This window comes from Globicephala melas, chromosome 21 (genome assembly GCF_963455315.2).
Source record: "Globicephala melas chromosome 21, mGloMel1.2, whole genome shotgun sequence".
NCBI lineage: Eukaryota > Metazoa > Chordata > Mammalia > Artiodactyla > Delphinidae > Globicephala > Globicephala melas.
In genome coordinates this window covers 34,241,582-34,253,978 of record NC_083334.1, presented here as the reverse complement: position 1 = coordinate 34,253,978, position 12,397 = coordinate 34,241,582, and the positions used below count along the sequence as shown (strand labels likewise).

General features: G+C 45.3%; 1 protein-coding gene across 1 annotated transcript in view; it reads right to left on the bottom strand.

The window, feature by feature from the left end:
- PSD3 (pleckstrin and Sec7 domain containing 3) overlaps positions 1–7,744 on the bottom strand; it is a 499,749-nt gene extending 492,005 nt beyond the window's left edge. The window contains exon 1 of the mRNA XM_060291626.2: positions 7,653–7,744. Coding sequence (XP_060147609.1) covers positions 7,653–7,680 — 28 coding nt within the window. The 5' untranslated portion in view covers positions 7,681–7,744. The remainder of the gene's footprint in view (positions 1–7,652) is intronic.
- Between the last annotated feature and the right edge of the window lie 4,653 nt (positions 7,745–12,397).

Below are 12,397 nucleotides of genomic sequence, written 5' to 3'. Positions count from 1 at the left end.
AGGCCGCCAGGGATTCAGCAATGGTAAGAAAACAGGGACACATCTTAAAGGGGAAGAAAGGGGAGGGAGGAATACTTTCAAGAGGGTAGTGGCAACCTTATGACTTGAAATGTTTGTGAACCTGGTTTAAATTTTTATAGTGGAACCACCTCTACTATATGAGGGGAGGGAAAGAGAATGTGGGTTGCCTTGGATCAAGATCCGTAGCTCCCTAAGCAAAGTAGCCAGACTGGCTGGATCAGCTCTCTGTAATCACCCTCAGGGAGGGATGTTTGCCACCCGGAGACCACACCCACTAAGACCAAGAACTTAACTTGCCCCTTAAGTTCTAGGGGCAACCACTAAAAGGTCATGATTATCACCAGTTTAGATCAGAGTTTCTCAAATGTTCCTGATCTTAATCATGTGGGGTCATTATGAAAAGTGCCGCCTCAGAACTACTGAACCAGACCTTCAGGCAGCCCTAGAAATCTAAAACCAGGTGATTCTTGTGACAAATTAGTTTGGGAACCTCTATTCAGATCATAAAATTACAGGACCTACAAGAGGGGTCTTTTAGGCAGGGTGTCCTTTTCCTTTCAAGCAGTTCTCTAATCCAAGAGGAAAGCAGCATTTTCTGTACATAAAAGACTCCAAAGAAACAACTTCGAAAATTTCTTTTCAATACACACAAAGGTCTCAAATCCTCAGAGCTTTGCTTTCCTCTTAAGTAACTTAGGCAAAAGTTAAATCCATCCTTTTTTCCAACCAGAAACCCCAAAACAATGATATTCATTATACAAACTATTTTACAAATTATTGTGGTGACTGACTTCAGCAAATACGTGAGGACCTATAAGTGTGCTATGCCCACCCAAGCTTTGCTTAAGAAAAAGAACCTCACTTACTTCGAAGGACAGAAACAAGGAAGTGAAAAGACAACCCACAGAATGGGAGAAGATTTTTGCAAAGCATATACCTGACAAGAGACTTGCATCCAGAATATAAAGAACTTTTTTACAATTCAATAAGAAGAAGACAACCCAATTTTTCATAGGGCAAATGATCTGAATAGACATTTCTCAAAGGAAGATAAACAAATGGCCAAAAAGCATGTGAAAAGATGGTCAACATTATTAGGGAAACGCAAAACCACAGTGAAATACCACTTAATACCCACTAAGATGGCTAAAATCAGAAAGACAGAAAATAACAAGTGTTGATGAGGATATGAAGAAATGGGAACTCGCATAGTCTGCTGATAGAAATGTAAAGTAGTGCAGCCCCTGTGAAAATCAGTTTGGCAGTTCATCCAAGTGTCAAACACAGAGTTACAATATGACCCAGCAATTCCACTCCTAGGTACATACCCAAGAGAAATGGAAGCATATGTCCCCACAAAAACTTGTACATGAATGTTCACAGCAACATTATTCCTAAATGCCAAAAGGGGGGGAGGGAACCACTATCTGATGAATGAATAAAATATGTCCTGGCTATTCAATTGAATATTACTCAGCAATAAAAAGGAATGAAGTACTGACACATGCTACAGCATGGCTGAGCACTGAAAACATTTTGCTAAATGAAAGAAACCAGTCACAAATGGCCACATACTGTATGATTCCATTTATATGATATGTGCAGAATAGGCAAACCCATAGAGACAGACAATAGAATAGTGATTCCTCGGTCAGGGAATGGGGGCAATAGTAGGATTACGGAGAAACAGCTAATGGATCCAAAGTTTGTTTTGGGGTGATGAATATACTCTAAAGTTGATTACGAGTATGAATGCACAACTCTGTGAATGTACTAAAAATCAATGAATATGCACTTTAAATGGATGAGCTGTGTGGTATGTGAATTTTATCTCAATAAACTTGTTTTAAAAAGGAATCCCATTTAACCTCCATGAGCCTCAATTTCATCCTCTGAAAATGGGGATACTACCTAGCTTACAACATTGTAAAGAACATATAAGAATATGTAAACTGGGCTTGCCTAGTGGCGCAGTGGTTAAGAATCCGCCTGCCAATGCAGGGGACACAGGTTCGAGCCCTGGTCCGGGAAGATCCCACATGCCGCAGAGCAACTAAGCCCGTGCGCTACAACTACTGAGACTGCGCTCTAGAGCCCTCAGGCCACAACTACTGAGCCTGCACGCCACAACTACTGAAGCCCACATGCCTAGAGCCCTTGCTGTGCAACAAGAGAAGCCACCGCAGTGAAAAGCCCGCACCCCACAATGAAGAGTAGCCCCCGCTCGCCGCAACTAGAGAAAGCCCACGGCACAGCAACGAAGGCCCAACACAGCCAAAAATAAATAAGTAAATTAAATAAATTTATTTTTAAAAAAAAGAATATGTAAATTCACGTACACACACACACACACACACACACATATACACACACTGCTTCACATGGTGCCTGCCACACCGTAAATACAGAATACATGTTATTCTTTCTCCTCTTCCTATCCCCACATTTTTGCAGTGTTATGCCTTGATATCATTGTGTTTTCACAAGTTAGAAAACTCAAAATAGTCAGGTATTCCAACAGAAGCCTAACCATGAGAATTCTCTCATGATTTCACACATGCTATTATACTCAAGGCTATTCCTACACGCCTGACCCTGGAGAAACCCTGGCATCTGTAAATGTGGCTGTCTACCTCCCAGACTGAAAAGTATTTGGGGATAAAGAGTAAGATTTTTTCCTCCATTCTGTGGTCTGAAGCACCTCTACTAACATGTACTTTTAAAGCTAGGCATGCTCCTTGCCAAAATTCATGCAATACAGAAATCTTTCCTACTCAGCTTCATCTACTTTGAAAATCTATTGGGCCTCCAAGACAGCTTTGAGGGGTCCCAGGAAAAGACCTTAGCCACTTGAATATCCAGCATTACCCACCTGGACTGTGATGCTATGCAGATTCAAAGGGAGCTGGGAGCTACTGAACTATCCACAGCTTGTAACAAAAAAAAAAGTCAACGGCAGTGCTCTCACCATCTCTGTAAGTTCTCAAACAACTCACAGCCAGCTCATGAATTAATATAATAGTGGATCTCAGCCAGACACTCGTTTTTCTATTTTATCAAAAGCTTTTCCTCCATCTTGCTGAGTACTGTCAACTGCACGCTACCTGTTACACAATTTTTTTTCTTTAGTATAGTTCTTACTCTTGAATACATTTTTCTTCTTCTCATCACTTTCAATGATTCTATCTCCACTTTCATTTCCATTAAAATCCCATGCCCCCATATACTCTCACTGCTTTTGTACTTATCAGAAATGATGGGGTAAACACATACAAAACTAAAAACTTAGCAAAGCCCAGTCAGTAAACATACCATAAGCAACCAGACGGTCAAGTGGGAACTGACTGCCCAGGACAACCATTAGCATCTAGTAGAGCATTTCTGGTCTAGAGCTGTGCTGTCCCGATATATTAGCCATTAGCCATATGAGGCTAATTAAGTTCACCGAAATTAAATAAAATTTAAAATTCAGTTCCTAAATCTCACTAGCCATATTTCAAATGCTCTCAGTGGCTACATGCAGCTACTGACTGCCATATTAGACAGCACAGATATAAACTATTTCCATCACAGCAGAAAGTTCTATTGAACAATACTGATTTGGAGGTAACTCACTGATTCTATGAAAGTATTCCATGAAAGGGTTCTTAAATACAGTAGTTTCAGTATTTACAGGCTGTGAGGTTTGACACTCTGAAATATGACCTTAGTGCCTCTAAATGTTTTTTTTTAATAAATTTATTTGTTTGTTTGTTTTTTGGCTGCACTGGGTCTTCGTTGCTGTGTACGGGCTTTCTCTAGTTGTGGCGAGCGGGGGCTACTCTTCGTTGCAGTGCGCTGGCTTCTCATTGTGGTGGCTTCTCTTGTTGTGGAGCACGAGCTCTAGGCGCGCAGGCTTCAGCAGTTGTGGCACGCAGGCTCAGCAGTTGTGGCTCACGGGCTCTAGAGCGCAGGCTCAGTAGTGTGGCACACGGGCTTAGTTGCTCCGCAGCACGTGGGATCTTCCCGGGCCAGGGATCGAACCCGTGTCCCCTGCATCGGCAGGCGGACTCTCAACCACTGCACCACCAGGGAAGCCCCAACACAATGCTAACTTTGAGTACATAGAAGCAGAATGGTGGTTAAGACCACTGGACTGCCAAGTTTAAATCTCAGCTCTGCCCCTTATTAGCTGTGTTACTTAACCTCTCCAGACTTCAGACTGGAGATAATGGCAGTACTGACCGCATGGGGCTGTCATGGGGACTAGAGGTAACCTGTGTGAAAACACACAATAAGATCTCAATAAATATTAGCTGTGACTGTAACAATGCATCACGCTTGAAAATATCACATGAAATAAGCACTTTCCGAAAGTTAGGCCATAATTTGAAACTTAAAGGAAAATGCTGCTTCTCAGACAACCCACACGAAGCTACTAGGTAAAAAAAGAGGCTCAGGCCAAAATGTTCATTTTCCCTCTTACCCTAACCCCAAGGATAAACTTCCAAAAATGTCCATCGACATGTACAAGTTATTCTGATTCATCTCACTGGCCTGTGACCAGCGAAAAGGGAATTTCAAACTAGATGGTTGTTCACAGTTAAACAGGCCTGGAGAAATGAGTGGTCAGCTGTGGTCAGGGCCTGGCGCTTACACGGAGGATGGGGAGAGAAGCTGGTGACTCCCTCACACCACAGGTGTGCCCGAAAGAGAAAATGCCTCACCACCTCTGTGCCCTGGAGTGTCAACAAAATCCTGCCTGCTCAGCACCAACAGGGCCCCAGTTTGTTGACCTTCTGGGCACAGCAGTGTAAAGGTGTAAAGCAACTATACTCCAATTTAGAAAAAAAAAAAAGAAAAAAGAAACACAGGAAAGGTACAAAGGGACACGCTCTCAAAAAATAATGCCACTGCTAAAATTCTTTCCAGCAAATCTCTGAAACTGCAAACAATACCACAAACGAAAGCTGTCCAGACATGGACACTATGAACAAATGCTCTGGGGGATTTCACCTGGATGGTGCACTACCCTAAACTAAGGTTCAGCTGATTTAACTGTGAAAGAACTTAGGAAGAGCTGAGAGGCAGTACCCTAGGTGGAAATGTCTCCACTCTTAGCAAAGGGAAGCCAAGGACCTCTGCGCCTGGCCACCATTGCATGGGGAGAGTCCTAAATGTTGAGAACTATCAAAGCAGCAGTGACTGGAGGTGAGCCTGGACCCCAAGGTATCTGTAAGCCTGAGTCACATGCTCAGGTAAGGGGGCTTTGGTCACCTACTGATCACCAGATTATTTCTCACAGGCTGCCTAAACCTCAATCGTGTCTGAATTCGTTTCTAAAAATTGAGAAGGATCATCATCCATTACTTATTTCTTAATCCAACCCAAACGCAAAGAAACGCTCTTTTCATAATTGGCAAGTGACAACATTACGTCAGGTAAACCTCAAACAAACCAGTCCAGAAGCCAAAGTACATACACATTTTAACATTCACACGTTTTTTGCCCCAGCACTTCTTAATCAAGACTGGGCCTAATCCATTACCACACTGGTGTCTTAGTTTATGAATGATGACAGATGACTCCAGAATTTCTAAAGAAGAAAAATCACCTCTAAAAGGAGTAATGCCTTAGACATGTTTTTTTAGAAAAATGCCAGGCTAAATCCCACTCATATTTTCCACCAGGGTCAGCAAACAAATACCAAGGTTTTAGAAAGTGAACAGAACCATGGATGGAAAGTATCACTGAATTTCCCTTTTTCAGGGAACTATTTGCCGTCTTATATTATTTTTATTTCCAAATTCCCAAGATTTACTAGCCTAAAAGGATTTCTGAGATATCTCACTTTTTTAAGTGCTAGTAGTTAATTAAGAGCAAAATTGAAGCTCTTAACACACGTACACAGTAAAGCACGTATTATTCTTTGGTCACAAATGAAATGAACAGTGTCAACAAAACCTTTTTTAAAGCCAACACTCATTCAGATTGGCAAATCAAGCTTCTTACACTTGCATTTTAAAAAATAAAATTCAACTGTGGAATTTCACCTTAAAATAAGGTTATTTTAGCTTTGCAGCTTCCATCACTCTCCCCCACTCAATGGCCAGGATGTGCTGATCCGTTCACAGAACATATAAACTGAGAGCGATTCAGAAGGTGAAGCTGAGAGTACATCACTGAATAAGGAATGCATGTACACGTCTAGGCATGAAACCATAAAATGCTGGCGCTGGAAGACTCCGAGGGAGCACCTATCCACCCAATCCCCTTATCCTACAGAGGAGGAAATTTCAGCTCCAGGGGCTAAAGGATGTGACAAAGACAGTGGCAAAGACTCACCCAGTCAGTGATATAACCTACAAGCCAGGTGTCTAAGCACTTTCCATGGTACCCACTCTGCTCCTGTTAGCACAAAAAGTGTGTATTAATGAAATATCAGACAAGACAAACCCACAGAGCTGCCATAGGACTTGTGAGAGGATATAGAGAGTTGTAGAAGAACATGCATCGAGCCACTAAACAATTGTTTGGGAAGGTGTTCTTTTATTTTGCTTTGTTTTGCTGGTTTTGTTTAGCATGCCGCACTTATTTTTAAGCGGTGAAGAGGAATTTAACGACTTTTTAAAAGAATATCCCTTGATCTGCAAACACTCTAAGGAAGGACGGTAAAGCCTGTCTTGGAAGAAACTAGAAAGTGCATTCGCTTTCCTCCAGCGGGGAGCATCCTTTCCCCACGACGCGACGGCCGCCCCAACCCTCCCCTTCAAGGTCCACCCCAACATGCCCGCAGAGGCCGTCCAGGCTCTCGCTCGCCAGAACCCCGCCCTCCTCTGGGTTCCTCCTTCACAGCTCTGCCCAAGCCGCCCCTCCTAGAAGACAAGCTCCTTGACAGCAGCAAGCCTGTCGCACTCACCTGGCTACGGGACTCCGCAAAATCCTCTGCAGATACTCAACTATGGCTCATGAATTGCAAGCATTTGCTCCCAGAATCCCAGTGAGCGGAATTTTCCAGACCTCGTCTTCCCTACACCAGCACCTGGACCCACTTAAGAGCTATTCCGGGGTGGAAACCCGGGACCCCAGTGTCTGTGGACAATGACGTCGTCGCATGCGTCGCGTCCTCCGAGGGGAGCGGTAACACTACACATTTGTCATCCAAGCAACCGACAGCATTTTAAACCCACGTCCTCCAAGTGGTGCCTGCTTTTTTTTTAACATCTCACAACATCGCCTGCCAGAACTCGCTGCAGAAACCGGCGGACAAAGTTAAACGCAAGTACCACCGAAGGGCTGCAACGTCTTTCAAGGTGCGGAATCCCCACCGCCGGCCGCGCGCCCGCTCGCTGCGCTGGGCTTCCCTGTTCTCCTGACAGAAACCAGAGCGCCGCGCACTCGGCCGCCGGGCCCCCTCCCGCCTCCCCCGCCGTCCCGGCCTCGGGGGTCGGGGTGAACCCCCCGAACCGCCACCCCACAGAGCGAGCCTTCCGCCTCCTCACCCGCACAAAGAGAGGGCAGAAAGGAAGCAGTTCCCGAACCCGACGTCCAGCGGTCCGGAACCCCGGGACCGAGCAGCCACAAAGCACCGCCGCCCCGACGGCCGCCCGCGCTCCCGCCCCCGCCCGCCCGCCCTCCGGGTCGAGCCTCACCGCGGCGTCGCTTCCTTCCATCTCCCATCGCCCGCCGAGCTGCTGGAGCCTCAGGCGCGCTCTTTGTCGGGCTCCCGGGACACCGGCGGGCGGCGGGCGCGCTCCCTGGCGGAGGCTGCGGCCGGGCCGCGGCCCAGGGACGGCGGGGGCGGGCGCGGGGCCAGAGGGGCTAGTGGAGGGAGGAGAAAGAGAGGGGGAGGGCGGCGGGGCCGAGGGTGGGAGGGGCGCGGGAGATGGGGGCGGGCCCCGCGGGGGAGCGGGAAGGGGGCGGGGCAGCCGGGGAGGTAGGGGGCGGGCAGGAGCGGGGAGGTGGGCGGTGCCCCAGAGGAAGGGAGGGGAGAGACGAGGGGGAGGGGGAAGAAAGGGGGAGGGGCGGGCCCCGCGCCGAACTCGCAGTCGCCTGTCTCCGGCGGAAGCCTGCCTGTTGCTTCGTTCGTCTCCCTGAGGAAAGTGAGCCGCGCTTCCGACGGAGTTTCCTGTCAGGAAGCGCCGCGAGGGGAGCGGCGTCTCGCGTGCTCCCGGGACTAGCGCCCGACACGCCCACGCGTCCCATTGGGTCGCGGCATCCGGGTGGGGGGCCTCTGGCGTCCGTGTAGGGGTTTGCTCGCCAGCGACCCGCCGACCCTTTCCAAGTCCAGTCCCTCGAGGCAGATCCCATGCTCGCGGCCACCGCGGTCCCGGCTCCGAATGCGCGTGCCAGGGTATCCCGGCGTAAAACTGCATTTTCCAACCGAAGTGCCGCACACCGATGCCCTTTTTCCTGTTCGCCTCGAGCTTTTGCGGCAGAGACCGGGGCCGGGAAGGCGCCCTCCTCTGGCCGAGGGAGGGGGAGACCTAAGACCCCCCGCCCCCAGAGGTCCGTTACCCGCGGAGAGCGCGCTCAGCACCTGGAGCAGAGACCCGCATGGCCGGCTGGCTGCACGGTGCTATGGTATGAGGATATTGCAGCCTTAAAGTCTGGCTTCTGTGACCGGTGGAAGATGCCCAAATAAAGGGAAATGGCTAACAATGGCCAAGCGTTGAGTCGAGGATGGAGGGTCAGGCTCCTTGGTGGCCCGAGGAGGCAGCCCACCAGGCCAGGGTGCAGGAGGCCCCTGAGGCTCCTGCTTTGCCTTGCCCCATTCACAGCTGCCGGTCAGCCAGCGGCGCCCACCAGCGGAACCAGAATGAGGGGGTGGATGCATTTATGCAGATCCAGTCCAGCTTCTGAAAATGGTCGTAGTCCATGCTACCTGGCCAGAGCAGAAGTTTGGTCAGATGTGTAGGTTCTAAAGCACCCCAGTTACTTGGGCATTTTTCTCTTTTATGGATCCTCCCCTCTTAACAGAATGACGCAAAGAAGACAGTCCCTGTGTGCCTATTCTCAATAAACTCCTACCTTCCTTGAACCCGGAGGTCTGATGACTTTGTTGGCAAAGAATCAGGAGTAAAACCAAGTAGGAAATGCTGTTGCTACCTAGGGCTTGACCGCTGGCCTGGTGGCCTTTACCTGGAAAATCAACCAACAGCTCATACATGGAAGAAGGTCAGGATTTTGAGCTGAATCTAAACCCATACCAACGATGCCCAGACATAACTCTTCATAGAAGAGGCAGAGTAGACGGAGATTTGCATGAGCTTACTAGTTAAGGGACGTGGTAATGGACATCTATAATCTGAGGCTCTGTTTCCTCAATTACTGAAAGAGGATAATAATAGCTTGAAGAACTATTATTAGCATGACAAGTTATGTAAGGTTCCTGGCCCATAGTAAATGTTCAATAAAGAGGCATTTCAAAAGTTAGGCAACAGAAACATTTTCATCACAAAGCAAAGTTTTTATTTTTTTCTCCCTGAATTCAACATGTTTTAAGATTTTACTTACAAAGCTGGTCACACCTATTAAATGATCATTCATTCTTCCCACCTTAAATAATCAAAGGCATAATTGTTGGAGATTCTGATCGGCATAAATTAGCCAGTGTTGCCACTTTTGATCTGATAAAGCCCAAAGCAAATCAAACAAAGGTTGACATCGCATTTTGCCAGCATGTATTTTGTGGATAAATATTTTGTTAGGTTTCTTGAAATATTGGAAATAGAGTATGAATTCGCATTTCTGCTACTCTAGCCCACAGAGATCCCAGGCACCCAGCTCAAAAGATCACAGTTGTGCTCAAGTTTGGTGTCAGAATACACAGACATCCACCTTGTAAAAGTAGGAAGGAGGCACACTGGCCAGGGAGGAGCAACCACTCCGAAAGAGCTATGGGCTGGTCTGTATTTATCCAATGCCATATCCCTCCCTGAACTCTGCCCATGAGCCCCGTATTGTGTTGTGGAAAGAGAGAAAGATAACTTAGGCAAGACATTAGGTACCAGCAGTCAAAAGAAGAAATGAAAAGGAAATGGAAATTCTCTCATGCATGATTCATGCACACAATTAATCCCCGCTATTTCTCTTTTGTTGTTGTTGTTTGTTTTTGGTGGTACGCGGGCCTCTCACTGCTGTGGCCTCTCCCCTTGCGGAGCACAGGCTCTGGACGCGTAGGCTCAGCGGCCATGGCTCAAGGGCCCAGCCACTCCACGGCATGTGGGATCTTCCCGGACCAGGGCACAAACCCGTGTCCCCTGCATCGACAGGCAGACTCTCAACCACTGCGCCACCAGGGAAGCCCAATCCCCACTATTTCTGAAGGCCAGTTTGCAGAACCAGATTGTGGATTTTTTTTCGTTTTTTTTTTTTTGTACAAGAGTGAATATTTATTTAGAATGGAAAAAAACTTTAATACAAATTTCTAAAAGTTGACAAGTTACGCGCACACCACCAAATCCAGAAAAATCACATATTTTTATTAATTAACTTCCTAAAATATCTTTACAGTACTTTTCCCCCATGTGTTTTGGCTGCATACTTTTGATCATCTCTTTGGAATGACTTTTTTTAACAGCTTTATTGAGATATAACTCATACACCGCACAACTCACCCATCTAAACTGTACAATTCAATGGGTTTTAGTATATTCACAGAGTTGTGCATTTTATAAAAATATTATCATGCCAAAAAGAAACACTATATTCTTAGCAGTCACTGCTCTTTTCTTTCTAACCCCCTCAGCCCCAAACAACCACTAATCTACTTTCTGTCTCTATGGACTTGCCTATTCTGGACTTTTCATATAAATTAAATCATACACTATGTGGTCTTTTTGTGACTGATTTCTTTCACTTAGCCTAATGTTTTCAGTGCTCATCCGGGACCAGCGTATATCAGAACTTCATTCCTTTTGTTGCCAAATAATATTCTACTACCCATTCATCAGCTGATGAACATTTGTGTTGTTTCTACTTTTGGGCTTTTATGAATACTCCTGCTATAAACACTCCTGTGCAAGTTTTTGTGTGGATGTTATATTCTCATTTCTCTTGGGTAGAATTCGTTGGTCATATGTAACTCTGTTTAATTTTATTGCCAAACTGTGCCTCGCAGTGGCTGCACCATCTCGTATTCCCATCAGCAATGTATGAGGGTTCCAATTTCTCCACATCCTAACCAACACTGGTTATTGTCTGTATTTTGATTTTATAGCCGTTCTAATGAGTGTGAAGTGGTAGAATAATTCTGTAACATCATTTCTGATGGGTAGAATAAAAAGTCTTTTCTCCAGCATAGTTGATCAAAAGTTGTTTGGTTTTTTTAATTGACACTTTAGAAAAGTTCCTGTCTCACATTCATTATTGAAAATAACATGTACAATTTTACTGTGTTGTCGAATTTAGGAAGATGTCTCAAGTTTCTTTCATATGTGAGCCGTAGGATATGGGGACATTTCAAGTTATTTAGGCAATGATTAACATTAAGTGCTCTTAAATTCATCTTTATTAATATTGTGAATTTTATCATTTCATAGATGTCAGTTATTTCATGTCAAAAGAGAAAAAGAAAATTTCTCATTGCGTTCTATGGTTCACTCCTCGTTTTTACCTGAATTCTCAAACAATCCAAGAGTCTTAAAACATGCATTTTTAAAGTTTTTATTTGAAATACACAAACTCTAACCTCTACAATATTTTCAATTAGAAGACCTCTTAACACATTAATCATTTATCAGTTGTATACAAATAACTGGTATATTAGAGTGGAGAACGTTAGCTTATTTATTGTCAAATTCCTAGCTTCTAGCACTGTTCTTGGTCCATAGTAAAGACTTCAGTGAATAATTGTTGAGTTGAAATTTGCCCTTATCCAAGGTAGAATTATTCAACTTACATACACAACAAATATTCAACTCAAATATACAACAATCTAAAATCATGTTGTCCTTGAATTTCAGTAGCCCAAGGTGAAACTGAAAGGACAGATCTAAGACAAAATTCACCTGGCATCTGACTCTACTGAATACTGAATGGATGCTGGATGGATAAGAGGATTGGGAGACAAGAAGCAAAGAGTAAAAATCTGGTCACTGTGCTGAGGTGATTTCAAAGAGCAGAGAATCAGGGGAAGATCAAGGAGGAAGTGACATTGGCTCCCTGTGCTGCATGCACAGAAATGTTAGATCATAGGCTGGACCCAGTTCACCTTTTCCCCAGGATCCAAATAAGTTAGGCTATGTCTGGGAAGAAGAAGAAGAGGAAGGAGAAGGAGAAGAAGAAACACAAATAACAAAGGTTTCAGCTTATTTTTTATTATCTTTCTCATGGATAGCTATTCTTTTATTCATTCATATGACCAATATTTCTTGAACATTTGCATGTTTTGTAC